Source organism: Trematomus bernacchii, unplaced genomic scaffold (assembly GCF_902827165.1).
Source record: "Trematomus bernacchii unplaced genomic scaffold, fTreBer1.1, whole genome shotgun sequence".
NCBI classification, from domain to species: domain Eukaryota; kingdom Metazoa; phylum Chordata; class Actinopteri; order Perciformes; family Nototheniidae; genus Trematomus; species Trematomus bernacchii.
Genome location: NW_022988043.1, coordinates 6,008,314 through 6,026,572, shown reverse-complemented (window position 1 = coordinate 6,026,572; position 18,259 = coordinate 6,008,314). Strand labels below are relative to the sequence as shown.

Sequence of the window (18,259 nt, the reverse complement as noted above, 5' to 3'; positions counted from 1 at the left end):
GGGTTAGGTAAGTTTGAGAAACCGGCTCGAGATACACTTTTTGTTATATTCCATGGAATGCTCTTAACATCCCGATAGCAATGAATATCTTAATTGCTTTGACAAAAAAATCCATAAAAGAAATTCATCTGTGGAAGCCGTAATACTGTAAAAAGCACGACCAATCATTTTAGCCGGCCCGGCTAAAGTAACTGGATGGCTTACCTGCCTGTCAGCCTTCCATCTGTGCACAAACTTATCTCGTGCCCTCATTGGTCATGTTCGTGTGTGTTGGAGGAGGGGCTCTGTAAGGAAGTGGCAGATTTTTTCCGGCTGTGTATTTTCAGATTCTAGCGCACTCGAGCTGGTTTCTCCAAGATTACCTACCCCACCTTTAAGTCAATGCCAGTTTTTTCAAGTAGGACTAACGCAAAATGCAAATATCTTCAGAGACAAATGACCTAAAAGAGACACATTGGATTTGTCTTTTCTGAGAGTTTATTTTAAATGCTAAACCTCCTCAGGTTAAAGGTGACACAGAATAGGATAGGAGATAAGAAAATAAATATAAAACAAAGTAAGTTGACGAAATGAATAATACATGACAAATGAAATGAAAAATTAATGAAATGAAAAAAACAAACAAGAAAGAACAATAATTAAATATTCAGGACAAAGTAGGAATTAGACCGAGAGATAAAAAGGGAAAGTGCTTTTCAAAATAAATGCTTAAGCAATCAAAACAAGTTATGGTTAAATATGATAACCAAAAGAATAACAAGACTTTAACATTATTCAGTAATTTGCCACTGTGTGTATATCTGTATGTTTCTATCTGTACTTGTTGTTTCACCTCTCTCATGTTTACTTCTTTCAGGTTTTGTTGCATTTATTCTCCTCTTCCTTGACTGTTGGAGTGTGACAGCTAAATCAAACTGTACTGCTCAGTTGCCTCCTTCTTGGGTTTGAGACTGTGTCAGACCCACTAAAAACAACACACACACACACACACACACACACACACACACACACACACACACACACACACACACACACACACACACACACACACACACACACACACACACACACACACACACACACACACACACACACACACACACACACACACACACACACACACACACACACACACACACACACACACACACACACACACACACACACACACACACACACACACACACACACACACACACACACACACACACACACACACACACACACACACACACACACACTTTGGCTCCAGGGTCTGCTTTGTAATACAAAGGTAAATCTTTGTTGGGCAAGTCGATGTGTCAACTTGAGTCCAAACTTCAGCTTCCTTAAAATTGCCCTTCAATATACACATTGACAGATATCTAACAGTGAGTGCATAGAATACAGTATGTGCTACCTATTTTGCTGGCCTGTCTCAAGTACGAAAACATAGCAATTCACCCACTGACATGCTGATTTGTACTACTACCACTGTGTATTTCCTTTAACAGATGCCATTTATCGGGACTTTTAAACTGCTTTCAGCCTGTGTTTAATCACTCGCTCTGGGGACTCAGGCTCATTAACAGGCAGGTGGAGACCCATAAGCTCAGCTCATGTCAACCTGAAGTCTAAGAAAACCGGTTGTGTACGTCTTTGTCTTCCTGCCAAAGCAACAGCATGATTCATCATTACCTCTCCAGCAGAATAAAACCGTGTGCTGACAAGTGACAAGTGTGGAACTTTGGCCGCAGTCCAGTACGCAACTGTGGATCCTTTTAAACTGTCCTGTGAACATCACAGTTCACTGCACTGGCAGACAGGCAGCTGTGAACAAACGTCTGACATGTGACCCGGCTCTCAGTAAAAATAACTAAACATCTGAATAATAGCTTTAACCTGTTTGCCTACAGTGCACCAGTGGGACAACCTGGGGAAGATGTTGGCCATATTTTCTGTATGTGTGACAATTTTATAAACACAGAGCAAAATCTCATCATTGTCAGGCAGGAAGAGTCGATTCATGAGGGGCAAAATGCTTGATTTTGATATACAACAGGGAACTTTAGATTAGTTAAAATATAATTTGGATGTTTTGCTCACTAGGACATATGGTATACACATAGTATATAGTTAAAATAGTCTGGTAAGTAAGCACCATGTTGGCAATAAGGTATATATACATTTCAAATATATGGATATTGTTCATCTTTTTTCACCCATTTTTTGTTGGACTTTTAGCAGCAAAGTTCCAACATCAGCTGTGCATTCATGAGTGTACTGAGTTTAAAAAAGTGTTCTTAAAAAAGATCCCCTGTGAATAAAAATGACAAGAAACTGCACTTGTCTCTACAATGTCAGATGGTTTTTTTTTTAAACCAAAAGTACTTTCTGTCAAAAATGTCATGACTCAAAGGAAAAGTCTCTGAACACACTATTTCCATGGCAGTTTTAATTATATGACTTTTCCGATCCATATTTCACAGTATGGGCTGATTTGTCAGCGTTTTAAAAGTACAGGCCATGCATTCACCTGAGTTTTCGTCCACTCGCTCCTCGACGGTGTGGTCCTTCTGATGGACCCATTCGCTGTTGCATTTGAAGTAAATCTGCGTGGCGGGTGTTGCTTTGCAGTAGAGATTGACGGGTTTATTTTTGACGATGTAGCCTTCCTCCGGTTCAAACAGGAAGTGAGGTAAGGGCTCCGGAGGGTCGGAGGGGAAGGTTTCTGGGAGCTCGCTCAGACTCAGGAAATCGTCATCATCTCTCACTGGGGGAAGAGGAGAAGAGAAAAGTTATAATTATGACAGTCACTGCTATTCAGTGTTTTTTTTATAGATTTCAAGCTCAATTGGTCTTTTTTTGTATTGATGCAGTTTGAGGTGCAACCGAGACAGAATAGTTAAAGGGAGGAAATGCTTAATTCTTTCAATCGTTTATTATTGTTCTGTGATTCACACCAGTGAGCAGCAATACCCCCTAAACTGAGTGTGTATGAGGCAATGCCGTTTTCATCTGATCACTAATAATTGCCATGTCTCAAGCTGGTGGCCTGGAGCAAAGTTTTCTTCCACTGAGCCGTAAAATGCAAATTCAAACAGCAGCTGATTGGTGTGTCCTTTTATGGAAACCTTCTGGCTATCAAAGTTATTTCCAGAAACCATCCCCTTCCCACAAGACTTAGATTGTGTTATACTGCAAAACTACACGTAAACAACTCCACAAATCTACTCAGTAACGTTTGTTATAGGTTATCACAGGTTTCAGAGGCTCACACATAAACATCCATCCTAACAATACAAGACATGCACACTCTTATTCAATCGGACTCAGAAACACTTAATACCCAAGACAAATGATTTCGATATGGTCATCAATGTTCAAATAAATGTCAGTGCTAATGTGAGGATAACAATTCAATAACAATAAACATAAAGTAGGTATTTGAATTGGTTTACTTTGTGAGTCCTGATCTTCTAACCGCTGTCAACTAAATTTAGTGTTGCCATGAAATTGAGCTGTTTTAAAAACTGGTGTAACTGGACTTTAAAAAGGTAATTCTGAACGTGAAAACCTCATTATGCAAACACTAAAGGTTCTGACACACCAAGCTGGGCTGCAATGAACCTCTGTCACTTTAATATGTACGTCCCGCACTGTTAGTCTCCCATTCTAAGCAGCTTTTTTGGCCAATTTCCTTTCAGCATGTTCAATCAGTGCAGGAGCCTGTGTGTTTGAGAAATCAATCTGAAGGGCCTTTTAAATAGAATTTGAAACAGAGCAAAAGAAGGAAACAGGTGTGAGGAAAACAAACTAAAGTCGTGAGGGCGCACTTTTTCATTTGTCTTCTTCATTTCATCTGATCATTATGTTACAATAATTCGTTTTACAGTATGTCACATAGCTTACATTTAATTTAGTGGATACTTTTATTCAAAGCAACTCACAATGAGTGCATTCGACAATAAAGAAACACAATCAAAAAGTAACAATCCTGTTAGTAAACTAGCTTCCAATAAGCTGACCATTGTGAGTGACACTGCTGGCTTTCTAAGTATACTATGTATCATAAGAAAGGGCAGTGTATTCAAAGCTCTACTATTCGCAGTTCTCCTTTTGAATGACGAATACAGACGACCACCTACTGTACTACTAGTATGAAGAGTTATTTCCTCTCAAGCTGAGGCAAAACATACAATGTAGTTGTTGGCCATTGCCTGTTGTCCTTGCAGTGGGTTCAAGTTTAACTTTTTGGCCAAGATGCAGGCAACGCTAGGCAACGCTACACGGTCGGCTTTTGTCCCGCTACATGTTTTATGTTGGTCTGGGCAGAAAAACGTTGTCCTCTTCCTCCAGCCTGCTCTCTATCTTCAACTATCCTTTCAGCCTGCTTCAAACTTTACGTCCACCCATGGCCTCAATCAAAGGTACACCTTGAATGTTTTGTCACCAGGTTGCCAAGGTCACCAAAACACAGAGGATTACAAGGACAGGAAGCGGAATAGGTATTTTGTTTACTTTCCTCTGATAGACACACTTGCACACAATGCACCTTCAGTCCATGCACACACACACACACAGATGCACATTTGCTTCTAACTTGTAATTTCCTTCCACTCCATCATCATCATCCAGTTTCATTAAAACTGTCTAGACCTTTTACTGTGTGAGTGTGTGTGTGTGTGTGTGTGTGTGTGTGTGTGTGTGTGTGTGTGTGTGTGTGTGTGTGTGTGTGTGTGTGTGTGTGTGTGTGTGTGTGTGTGTGTGTTGCTCACCTAGAGAGCTGTGACTCATGGGAACATTTGTACACACACATTTTTGACAGAGCTTGAAGGTTTTCCGTCGCTAATGTGTCTACAGTCACACGTAAACACAATACACGAAAAAAGCAACATCTAATTGCACATTTATACGCCTGTGCACACATACACATGCACATTTCTCTAACTGTGTTTATAGTCATTATCTTTGAGAAGAGCAGAGTGCTGTGGGCTACAAGCTAAAAGCAGCTTAGGTAAAACAACAAGACACAAACGGGGGGAAACATAAGTAGGCAGCGTCCCCACTTTGATGTCACGAAGCTGACATTTTCTATTTTAGTTTTCTAATTAGTTCTCTGACAGTATGAAAACTGAGAGACATTTTTATAGCAATATTTCATTATCTGTGGGAAATGTACTCCCGCTATTTATTTATCCAGTGTTATATGAAGTAATGTCATGTCAGTCTGTTTCTCATGTCATATGCTGCGCTGCCTTCCTCGTTCTTGTTACTTTATGTTTTTCCACCACTCTGCTTTACACCCTCCTACCCCTCCCTCCTGATTTCCACATCTCCCCCAACATCCATTCTCGCCCTCATATGTCATTCAGAGAGGTTCATTGCTCCGGAGCGACAGCTATAAAATATTGATTGGCACAAGAAACATGATAGCCACAGAAAAGGGTGGGTGAAATAGAAAAAAGGGGAGGGACGGAAATACATTTTTCCTAGTTAAAAAACCTTTGGCTCAGAAATTGTTTCCCCCTTTGCGCCATCCTTGCCGCTCTAGCCCATCCTCTCTCAACTTATTTACCCCTTCATCCTGAAGCGTATCCCTTCCTCTTGCTTCTCCTCCTCTTTAACCCCCCCTGCTCTCTTCTGATCTCCTGACAGAGTGAATTACTGGCACTAACAGCCCACCTCATAAACGTCTTGCCTGAATGCTGTCATTCTTAATGGATGGCCGTAGACGAACAATGTCCAGGTTCGATTTACGCCATGTACTAAATATGCACCGGGAGCAAAACACCTTATTTATTCCCTTGCTCGTGTCTATAGGTCTGCCCACTCTGGAAAACCTTAAAACCTAACCAACAAATGTCCGTAAATCTGCAAAGAATTATGTAATCAGAAGTAGCAAATCATGTTCAAGTGTATGTGACAAAGTGAGCCGATCTATCTTATGGACGGAGAGATGGTTGGATTAACGACAAACGGGAAGAGGGAGATTTAGGACGGGAAATAAAAGGGATATTATTAACATTACTAGCATGGTGAAGACATTTCTAATAAAACCAATACAAATTGTAGGATTCTCAAAAATACTCTACTCATAAGAGTACAGTTCGAGTAATATATGGGGATGCTGAATATTAACATAGTTCCTCACAACTATGATTGTTGGTCGTCCTACAAAATATGACCCTTCCAAGAAAACCGCTTGCCCTTTGGCCACTTAACAAAACTGTACCCTCACACTAAAACATGTTTTCAAGACTATGTGGATGAGAAGAGTGTCCGTGTTGTAAAGAAAGCCAAACGCAGCCATATAGGGTCAAAATGCCTCATGGGTAAGAGTGTGGGTTTTTGTGTCCATGTGAATGTGTGGTAGGGTTTTATGTTCTTAGTAAGTGGTCTACGATCCGTATCAGTGCAGTAGCCATGGAAATCATGAGATCATACTTCTGACCCTCTTATCATCTAGTTAGAATCAGCAGCAGCTGTGAAAACATGAAGCAGAGACACAGGCACAAACACACACACAAAACACACACAGACAGACACACTAACAACTAGGAAAACAAAGCAGAAACGATCCCTATCTATATCAGACACTTGTGCTGCCGAATTACAAAAGTCACACAGATGCATACAAATATATAACACACACATTCAAACACTAGGTGTAATACAGTGTGTGCCCCCATATTTATACTTTATGTTGCTATCTCTTTCACACTCAAAGTCTGTACTTTCCGTCTCACAAACTTGGAACAGTACAAATACCCATTCTTGGCGCTCATATTAGCTGCCCATAGAATGTCTGCTATAACAGACACACACACACAGGCACATACATAAACTTACACACAATATACATACACACACACTTAAATAGACCTATTAGAACATTGAAAGGTTTAAGGAGTTAAGGGCAATGGAGGGAGAGGTGAGAAAAGAGAGCAGGTGAGGGATGACGGGACAGCAGGGAGCGAGCTAGTACAGCATTGCTATGGAACTAGATATACTGCCGCCCATTTCCACACACATGAAGACGCAGACACACATGAAGACGCAGACACAGTAAAACATGCAAACAGAAAGCATGCAAGCGGGCTACAAGAGCATGTCATTAATAAACAGGCACTTAAGTATGTCACACAAGCATGCAGCACACACACATGGATCACATACTAATGCACACACGCAATATACAATATAACAATATATCCCTTTGTAAGACTGGTATTTAGAATATTAGTGTTGGTAAGGAATGTCTTTATTGGAAGAAATAGTTGACTAACTATCAGATAATATAATAATATTATGTGGTTTTACAGGCCTTTATTTGTCTTTGGCCATGTATTGGTAACGTATGTTTTACTGAGGAGGTTTGTTTCCGTGTTGCAAGCACAACATAACATATAAAATAACTTCCATTTACAGTCTGCTGTGTCAAGTTGTCAGGAACTATTACAGCATCAATAAGAAAGAAAACTGGGAATACAAAGTTTGTTCTCGCAATCACAAACACTTAAACTGTCCTTTTCTTTTTTTCCTTTCCTTCCCTTACTTTTGTATGCAAGAATTGTTTGGTTCGAATAAGGATTCAAAGTAAGGACTAGCAAAGTTATGGTTGTTCACAAAATGTATGATGTATGTGTGTGTGTGTGTGTGTGTGTGTGTGTGTGTGTGTGTGTGTGTGTGTGTGTGTGTGTGTGTGTGTGTGTGTGTGTGTGTGTGTGTGTGTGTGTGTGTGTGTGTGTGTGTGTGTGTGTGTGTGTGTGTGTGTGTGTGTGTGTGTGCATATGGGGAACATTTCTCGGAGTCATCTGTTTACAAAGTTGACATCAAGGGCAGACTAAGACAGTTAAACTACTTGACATTGCATGACAGGGAATTATACACAACGTCCTGCAGAGTTATATTCCTTTTGAAAGAAGACACCAGGCGATGAGCAATCATCCACATCCACTTAATCAGGCGCTTATCCTCAATCGGCACTTTGATAAAAGCAATAATATTCAAGACACTAGTAGACATGCAAATGTAGAGAATTAATCACACCATTACCTTTTTTCAAAGGGATAATTTAATGTACATATGTTTGAGTACTTCACAAAAAAACAAACGTAGTGTAAAGAAAGCAGTCCTTAACTAAATTGTAGCTTTATGGAGTTTATCCCAGTCATTTTTGTTGGGAGATATTTATTAAACTATAAGGTAATTTGTGGCCCATTAATATGTGATTAATGGTATTTAAATGCATTACACTGCTTTACTTTCCATATTTTGCACTAGATTTGTTGGGGTTTTATATTGAATCCAATACAAATGAGCATCTGCATTTTTTTTTTCAATGGAAGAGGAATTCCTCTAACCATGAAATAACCCTGGGAAGATATACTGTAGCACAGTATGCACTGCACACCGCCTTGTCATAACCCATTATATATCCACCAGGCTTTCAGGGCTAGGCAATACATATTAACACAAAGTGCTTGACAGCTAGAGTATCTCAATAAGGGAGCAGACTGTGACAGCTGGTTGGCGTCCGCAGCCTTTCATTGTGTATGACATGTAAGGGCCCGGGTAAGGCCTGGAAGGAGATTTATGACACTGCCTGTAGAGGGGTGACTCCGTAGGCCACAGCTGGTCTTAGTTAAGAGAGAGGCGCTATTTGTAGAATGAAAAGAATATATGTGGGGTATCCTGGTGGTTAAGATGCATACCACATACTGCGAGCAAGTCTATGCAGTATGCTGAATTCCTCATAGTACGTAGACTCTAAAGAAAAAGATAGGCCTGCATATAAGAATAAGGGAAACTAAAATCTATAAAACAGGAGAAGTAGCAAAATGTTTTTCGAATGAAAATAGTGTCCTGAGGCTTTTTTTTTTACGTCTGAAGTCCGGTTTTTATTTAAACAACAATTACCATTAAAAATAACTTTTTGAAATTTGACATGTTGTATGTGTTAGAGGGGCATCACTTCCTATTATATTTGCATTGTGTTGTAAAGCTCAGTACATTTTATATTACATTTCGTCAAATCCACACATATTCTGCTCCAGCAACTTACAATATGAATACAAAAGGTGTGGCTGTGACAGGAATATCTTATTTATCCCCAAATTATAATTCTGTAAGCTGTATTGCCTACAGTTTTCAGGTTAGAGCGAAGCAAGTGCGAATATCAGTGTACATCTACGTGTGTTTTATGTGGAAGGAAGGTTGTCGATGTGAATGTATTTTTAAATACGACTACTGTAAGTCTATTCGACATATTTGCATGTATGCATTTGTATGTGCATTTATGCAAATTACACATTTGAATATTTGTGAATACTGTATAGGTCAGGATGTTATGTTCAATGTTGTTCCATGTTATAGGTGATACATTGGCTTTAGTTTCTGCTTCAATGTATGTATAACTAACTCATATTAATCAGTATTCTTTCAATTTTATCTTGGTTTCTGGCTGTGCTTGCGGCTTTGGTCTGTACTTAAGTATATTAACAAATACTTGATGGATTACTATAAAATCTTTGCAAACATTTAAAGTCCCGGGGATGAAGCCTACTGACTTTGATGATGATCCCCTGACTTTTCCGTCCAATTTATCAGCAGTCTCTGCTACAAACTCCAATTAAGCTAAATAATTATTTAGCAGAAATTTCAGCAAAAACATAAATGATGTTGAAGTTTTTGCAGCACTCCAATGAACTGTAGAAACAACAGAGCTTTAAAGCATGCTGATTTGTTCTTTAATCAGTAGGATCTCTTTGTATCATAAGGTCACTAAGCACCAGATGAAACAAGAGTTATTAAACGATAACAGCGGCAAATAAATAAAATATTCATCATTAGGAAAACAAAATAGCAACATTTCTTTACAGCACTTGGCTGAAGGCATTACACTATCTCAGACGCTGCTTGGTCTAGATTCAGATTAAAACTCGCACAGTCACAGTTGGACATGCATCACACGTATATTAAACTGGGTACAGTCACATTTTAAGGACACGCACAGGACAGGAGCAGCTGAAGAGTGGGTGTTTGCAGGTAGGCAGCCTGAGAGAACTAATTTGCTTTTTTTATGGCTGTCTCAATGCCAAATGTTACATGAACACACTTAACAGTAGAAGCAGACTGTATGTGTACGTATGTCTGTCCACAAAGACAACTGCTGCATCTATTGTTAGTCCCTGCATTATTGAAAATGTCACTCCCTTAACAATCAGTCATTCCTCTTTCGCTCTCTCTCTCTTTTTGTCTTCTTAGTATTTTTCCTTGCTTCAAGCATCTTTTGCATTTGATCTTTTCAGAAGTTTCTTCCTCACGCCACACAATTTTTGAAAAGCATTTTCCTGTACTCAAGAGGAGAGTTCGGGAGAGAAAAATGGAAGGTACAGGATACTGCTCTACCGGAAGAGCCAGGGAGTAAGTACACTGCGTATGTACCAAAATGGCTCTAAAGCCAGCACTTATCTCCAGTTTCTTTGGCCCGAGTCAGCTTAAGTGTACTGATACACCTCAATGGTCAGCACAGGATGGTCTAAAGCAGGGGTTAATATCTGACTCCTCTTATTCAAGGTTGAGCACCGATTGGTGAGGCTTTGGCTACAGCGTTTTCTATTTGTCTGACATATGACTCAGTATGTGGGTGGAACCCTTGACGTCAAACCAGCCACTGCAATTACTGTGAGGCCAGATGATAACCAATCTGTTTCAGTCCTCGGTTATGTTTTGAGTTTTAAATCCACCTGCTCCTTCAGAACTATGTCACTGATGTGAGACCCCGTCAGGCCATTTAAGTAAGTAAGTAAGTAAAATGTATTTATAAAGCACTTTTCCCAGACATAGTCACAAAGTGCTTGACGAAGCATTAAAACATCATACGAATCATAAAATATTAAATGACCACAAAGCCACGTGTTAAGAAGTGCAAAAAATGTTGTGCAAGTCTCTACCCTCGACCTGTCTTCAGTCAAGATAGGTGAAAACCAGACTATGACGAACTAAAGAAAGAAAGACAATTGTAACAAATTAATATTCCCAACCAGCCAACTAATTCACAACATATATCTGTTGTTATTTTAACAAACTTAAGGGAATGGTGTTTACCAATCATCACAAGTGTAAAACATTTGTATCCCACTGTCTGAAATTGAATAATGCAGTGACATTACAATAACACCATAATAAGAAACACATTTGAGTACTAGGCAACCAGATAAGAAAATAAGGACGACAACTATATAAAAAACAATTAGCCATTTTACAATCATGAAGAACAGCTATCAGCTCTGTACTGCACAAGTCTTCCTTTGTGTTACACACACAGAAGTACGCACACCACACATATCCACATGCAGATGGAATATCTCATTCATATGCATAGTCTTATGTAAGCTTGTGGGGGTACAAACTTGTGCGAGTTGATGTGTAATGTTATCTTCCAGATGGATTTTGTCTCCCTTATCCCAGGCCTCAGGGAAATGCAAGGCTTCGCTTTCATTCATGTTCCCCTATCACAGCTCAGCATCGCTATTAATACGAGCAGCCAGCACGGGGCAGTGAATTAGAATATCAAAACATTGGCCGGGGAAGGACTTCTATTTTCAAGCAGATAGGATAATGTTTTTCTGGGTGACAACTGATAGTATGGTTGGCTGGTCATGTGTAGGTATGTGCTGTGATCCACATATCGGGCTCTTCCTGTGTTCGCCATGTGTCTCTGCATATATTCTGTACCTGTCAGAATCTCTGTGCAGGTCTATCTGTATTTATGATTACTTTTTTTCTATCTGCCAAAAAACGCCTCTTCACTCCTTTTCATCTTGGCTTGTGATCTCTGTCTTGATTCCTTTAGAAAACCTGTATAAATTCACGTTCTTTTATGCACCCTTCCCTTTTTGATTCCTTCCTATTTCACTCTTTGCTTCGGAGGGATGACATAGATTAAGGGATGACATAGATTCAGTCATTCTTCAGTTACTTCCAGGGCATCATTTTACTTCGACCCCAGACCTCCCAGCCATGTCTTGTTGTGCATGTTTCCTCTTCCAAATAGCTTTCAATATATATAAAATATAAAATGTTTATCAACACACAAACTCACACACACCAACACTCATACACACACACAATAATACAATTATGAAGATGGCAACTCAACTCAAATGATAAAAGACAGCTTACAGGCTTATTTCATTTGAAGATTTTCCCATATTTTGGCTATTTAATTCAGAGCTGAAAATAAAATTGGATCAGACATCGCAATGTTCATGCCTTTTTCCATCTGGAGGCTCACTGTCTCACTCTCTCTCGCCTTCTTATTCCTCCTCTCTTCAGTCTCTACTTAAAGCCCTCATGCTTTCCGACCGCACTTCTCTGTTTCTTTCCTCGCCTAGCCAAACTCTCCTTCTCCCCTGCTGTCTTCCTCTCCTCTCTTTCTCAGTCCTCCCCTGCATCATTTCCCACTTCTCTCTTCCTCTCTCTGGCACCTTTCCACACTTCTTGCTCTCATCTGCTATCCCCATTTCACGCCTTCCCATCTTTACTCCTTCCCCAACACTTTGCCTCTCTGCTCTTCCTCTCTTGCATCCTTTCACTCACTGCCCCCCCCCCCCCACCTTCTCTCAGCCCTCCTGTTTCATGCCTCTTTCACATCTTCATCTCAAACTCTTCTCTTTTTTTCACCGTCTCACTTGCTCACTTTATCCCTCCCCTTCTCCTTAGGTCACTATAAATAGAGCCTCAAGGGGGTTTCATAATGGACTTCTGCCTCTGACCTTATTACAGACACATTACTGACCATGCTTCTCTCTCTAATGCATACACGCAGTACACAATTGTTTCTCCCATCTCTCCTTTATCTTAACAATGCGTATTCCCTCTTTACTCAAAACTATGCCTGACGATGGTAAATGTAGAATAGAATAGAATAGAATAGGGAGGGATGAAACCCTCTTTAATGGTCACACATGCAGAGCACACAGCACACACAGTGAAATTTGGCCTCTGCTTTTAACCCATCCTAGTACAAGGAGTCTAGTACTAGGAGCAGTGGGCAGCTATTGTACAGCGCCCGGGGAGCAATGGGAGTGGGGGGGAAGGGGGGTGTCCGGTGCCTTGCTCAAGGGCACCACGGCAGGGCAGGAGGTGAACTGGGACCTCTCCAAGTAGAAGTCCACACTCCATATTTAGGTCTGGTCGGGGACTTGAACCAGCGACCCTACGGCTCCCAGTCCAATCGTTCTTGTTGTATCGTTCTTTAATGTTCTCATTTCTTATTTTTCCATTTGTTACCCTCCTCTTAACCACTGCTTCTCCCAATGGCGTTTTCTTCACAACCTTACAACTCTGTCGGTCCCACATTTCGTCACAATTAACTTCCTCCTAATCTTAACAAGATTTAACAACATTTGGGATTTGTTGGTGTATTATTTGTTTTTCTCAAGGGATTTTTTCTGAAACACAGAAAGATCTTAATTAGTTATTGAGCTTACATGAAAACACATCATTAGTGTTTCATTCTTCCTTGAAACTAGTGGTTTCCGTTGGAAGCTCATGAGCTAGCTCACAGCTAGTGTTACCTATTGGGTTTAATGAGAAATGCCAGCAGCACTAGCATGCCATTATGACATCTTAAGTACCATCTTGGGGAATTTTGGTCTGTCATGGTGTTAGCAAGATGAGGAAGAAAATACTGGAGTCCAAAATGTCAAGTTAGTCCTTTGACACCATCTCCGCTGTTTTGGCTCTCTTTCCGCCTGATCCTCTGCTGCCAGAGTCCTAATTAACTTTTATCTTGGGTCTGCTACCCTCACAAGTACTACTCTCTGAAATGAGAAGCTCGGGCTTGTGAGAACTAGAGCAGTGGTTACTGTGCAGGGGTGCAAACAATCTCTGTGTGTGATAGAAAGAAAGCCTGAGAGAGAGAGAGGGAGGGACAGCAGGAATGAAACAGCCTTATTTATTTTTCAGCCTTATTTTGGTCAAATCCGAAGCCTTTATAAATTACACAATGGGCTTTGAATGGGTTTCATCTACCTCTGGGGCGAAACACATTCCAAGCCCATAAGAGACTGAATACCTGAAGGAACTTCTCACATCACAAACCTCCACACGCAACCTCCGCTCCACAACCAACCATCGGCTTCGCCCCCCGAGGACCAAACTCCGCACAATGGGGGATCGGGCTTTCTGTGCAGCTGCTCCTCGCCTGTGGAATTCCCTCCCAGACCACCTGAGGACTCCCAGACCACTGACGCCTTCAAGAAAGGCTTAAAAACCTTTCTTTTAAAAAAAGCTTTTGTTTATTTTGTTTGTTTTTATTATGCCTCCTGTAACACCTTTCCTTGCTAACAGCAGTGCTTTAAAAATCGAATTTATTATTATTATCACTGATAAATTCAGTGGCCAAAACAAAATCAATGAATAAATGAAACCTGTCATGGGGGTTTCACAGTAGATGTCTCAGCTCGAGGTCAGTGGGACCTGAGGATATTGAAATATTTGGGGCGAGTTCAGAACTAAAACATAAATGTTAATATGACACATTGAATGCAGGTTGTGCAGTAATTACAATTACAGATTTATAATTACATTTAAACATTGACTTACACTGATTACAGTATCAGCTTTTTCCATGCCTCTTTTAATCTACACAGATCACTAGGATGTAGAAGAAGCCAACTGGTTATAACTTGCCAGCTATTTACCTGAATGTTTTCTGGATAGATAGTGATGAATGTAAAGAGCTGTTAGGGAAACGCTCATTTAAAGATTTAGGCCAGGTGATAAGGACTTGTGAAAACACAAAGAAAGAAAAGACAAAAAACGTTTGATGTGGAAATAAGTGTTATATTTATGGCAAAAGCAATATTGTTGTTGGGGCTAGTCCTTGTATAAAATCAAAGGATTGCATTTTAAAACAAAATTGAATCTTTAAATCTTGTTCAATGAATAGTACATGAGTAAGATCAGCTTTCTACTAGTACTGAAAAAACTAAAACTTCATACATGATTCAACACATGAGCTGTGTTGACAGTGTATTTGCTTTTCATACCCTAGCACTTTTGCATGAACATTAAAAATGCATTTCTAGCATATAGTTCAATCTAAGATGGTTTAAACATTAACCGCAACATGCCGTCTTTGTGTTCTTGGTGCTATGAGCAGTACTCGTGAGCAAAAACATGTTGTTCCTGGCAGAGCAGTGAGGAAAGTGTACACTACGTGGAAACGTCCTAGTTGTTCACTTACACTTTAAAATCAAGAAATTAAACAAGTCCTTCACTTCATGGGCTCCCCCATAGAAATACATAGACTCGTGTTGGTGTGGGTAAACATGCATGCAATGCCTTAGACTGGAGCCACACGAGAACGGTAACGCAAACGAACCAAATTCGATATCAAAAAAGTCTTCCGTCCACACGCAATAGGCACCAGAAACGTGTCCGCTCGAAAGCGCTGGAGACGCTGTAGTACATATGCCGGGCCTGAAAGTGGCGCTGTACTTCTGCCACAAAATACACCAAAATCAGCGAATAAGACTTCCCGCGCATGGTTGCCATGGTTGCCCTTCTGTTTATTCTCCGCGGTGGACGCTCTGGCTCTTTTTCTACCCTCCCCGAGGCAAGCGTGTGCTCCTGCTGTACTGTAAATCTCTCCGGTAGTCCACCAGCAGATGAAAAACACCCACCTCTCCGCCTCTTCCAAGGGACGAGGGAACCGTGCGGCAGAGTTTCCGTCAACATGTCCGTTAAAGTTTAAATCTTCCGGCCAAAATTAGAAAAGTGCCGGTCAGAGGTCTTCTTTTTTATTTATTGAGCTTTAAAACAAATTGATAACGACTCAATAATATAAGAATAATAAATGGAGCCTCTCTTTTCCTCCCCCTCTTCTGACAGCCCAGCAGCTGATCTCTGAGCAGGAGAGGTGGGGAGAGGCGGGGCTATTGCTTCATCGCTATTAGAAAATGATCGTATAGGGCGTAGACACGGAGCCGTTTGGCCCCCCCAGAGCGTTGCATCCCCAGATCTACCCACATTGGGACCCGTTATCGTTATCGTTATCGTGTGGCTGCAGCCTTAGTTGCCGTTGTGTCATTGGTTTGTTGACTGTTGGTTGATTGCTAACCAATTTGACAGGTGGCCCAGATGCAACTCATTGATGCCGGTGAGCGCACAAACAATGGGAAAGCTGGAAGGCACGGGTATACAGTTCAAAGCTGGGAGAGACTTCACTAGGTGAAGTGGCAGCCTGCAGTGACACTACAACATGTTTTTGGAGCTAAGGGAATAATGAGTAACTTCTGCCAGGAAAGTCTTTCAACCTTGACAAGATATCTTGACTTTATTCTGAAATATGGCCCTTTTTATCTTTTTCAAGCACTTGGGGCATCGGAGCGGTGTCATAAGTGGTGTGGAGACCGTCCTTAAGAAGGAGATGAAGCCCTGTGGATCCTTGTTTTCTCACATCTCAGTAAGGGTCATCTGGGGGCTGATGCTTTCAGTCATTTCTTATTTTGAACCTGGATTGATCAAAAGATAACATTTCTGAAGTAACATATTAAACCCAATTATTTTGGAGAAACCAAAAAATCCTATCTGTGGGAGTGAAATATTAATAAAAAGGAATTTCCAATGTCTGAAGTGTTATTAAAACAGCAAAGGGATGAGCGTCAAAGTCATTCAATTCAAGTTATTTTCAACTTCTTCAACTTTAAGATACTTAGAAAGCAGTTACATGAGACTTATTTATTCTCTCTCCAATGCCTGTTCCAATTTAATTTCATAACAGTAAAATCTTCCTACCACACTTTAAGAGAAAACTAAAAAATAACCACCTGTTTTTACCATAGCAGTAACTACATTATAATCAAAAGGCCATGCCTTGAGGTTGTGAAAGGCTAAGAGAAGGATATTAGTAAATCACTGAACATTAGGGAAACTGCTGTGGTGGAAACATGGCTCAGGGGTTGTGAGTTCAATCATAGGTAATTCAATTTTAGGATTAATTTCAATTTCGGGCTATTCTGAATCACAATTTAATTCCATTTAACACAGAGTCACTGTGCGGTTAATAATGTATTTACAAATCTCACATTAACTGTTCAGCAAATAGATCCCACTAAGCAAGGAGTTCAAATTGAGTTCATATGGAAAGGAGTTAAATGTATGCACCATTAACTTTACTTGACTAGTTTGGGACCAGATTCTTAACAGCTTGGTCATAGAGCTGAGGGACACTCTGCATTAGTAACAAATGGTCATACATAAACAAGAAGGTTAGGAGTTTAAATGTGAAAACAGGGAACTTAATTATTTCTTAAACATGTCCTAAATGGCCATGGTATCTGGTGTTCAAAATCTGTCAATAATGTCCAATAAATGATTCTAGAAAATGTAGCTGATATGATATAATATGTGTTGTGTTCTTTTATAAGCTCTTGTATAAACTGCTTCAATAACACAACCACATAAACACCAAGTTCAGATATAATTGTGTGTCTTTTTTGCTTGTGTGCATCCTGCTGGGCTTCACTTGTACATTAACAGCATACATTAAAAGGTCATTTGAAACAATACGGAAGTATCAGGAAATGGCCACACGTCCGAGCAAGACAAAAGGTTAGAAGTTCAAAATCCTCAAGTGAACTAGTGACTGAGTCGCTCTGTGTTTATGTGGATTGATGTAGAAAAGAGAGATGTATGGATATGTTGATAGGCTGGAAGCTGAAGCTGCCCCGGGGCTACCTGTGCTGCATGACTGGATCTTTTCACCGAGGCCCCACACAAAGAGGTGCAGTGAACGAGGGAAATAACAAGAGGTTAGTTAGTTAACTGGGGTCACAAGGTCAAAGGTGATGAGGCTTTTAAGTGTGTGTGTACATTAGTGTGCACATGTGCGTGTGTGTGAGTGAGTGAGTGAGTGAGTGAGCCATAAAGAAGATGTGATGTATGATGAAAGAGCCTATGCAGGTGGACGCTGAGGTCACAAGTTGAAATGTTGTGGGGGAGATGCAGAGAATATTCACCGCATGACTGAATGTGTTTGCTGGAGGTTGCCTTGTCAGAGAGCTGATGAATGGGGTTTAAGTGATTCAGGCTTGTAAGCTCAGAGGTAATGGACTACAGCTGAGTGAGCCAATACTGTTGTTTCCAGAGAGCTGGAATGTGGAAGTTATATGCTTGTAAATGGTGTACATTCTGACCAATAACTCAATCAAAGATCTAATGTGTGGAAATTGTGTTTTTTTGTGAAAAGTTTTACTAAATGTTT

At 40.4% G+C, this 18,259-nt stretch overlaps 1 protein-coding gene across 2 annotated transcripts in view; it reads right to left on the bottom strand.

Annotated features, from left to right (window-relative positions):
- LOC117473045 (netrin receptor UNC5C-like) overlaps positions 1-18,259 on the bottom strand; it is a 175,250-nt gene that overhangs the window by 82,679 nt on the left and 74,312 nt on the right. For both annotated transcript variants that reach the window (XM_034118516.1, XM_034118517.1), the window contains exon 2: positions 2,516-2,752. In XM_034118516.1, coding sequence (XP_033974407.1) covers positions 2,516-2,752 — 237 coding nt within the window. The remainder of the gene's footprint in view (positions 1-2,515; positions 2,753-18,259) is intronic.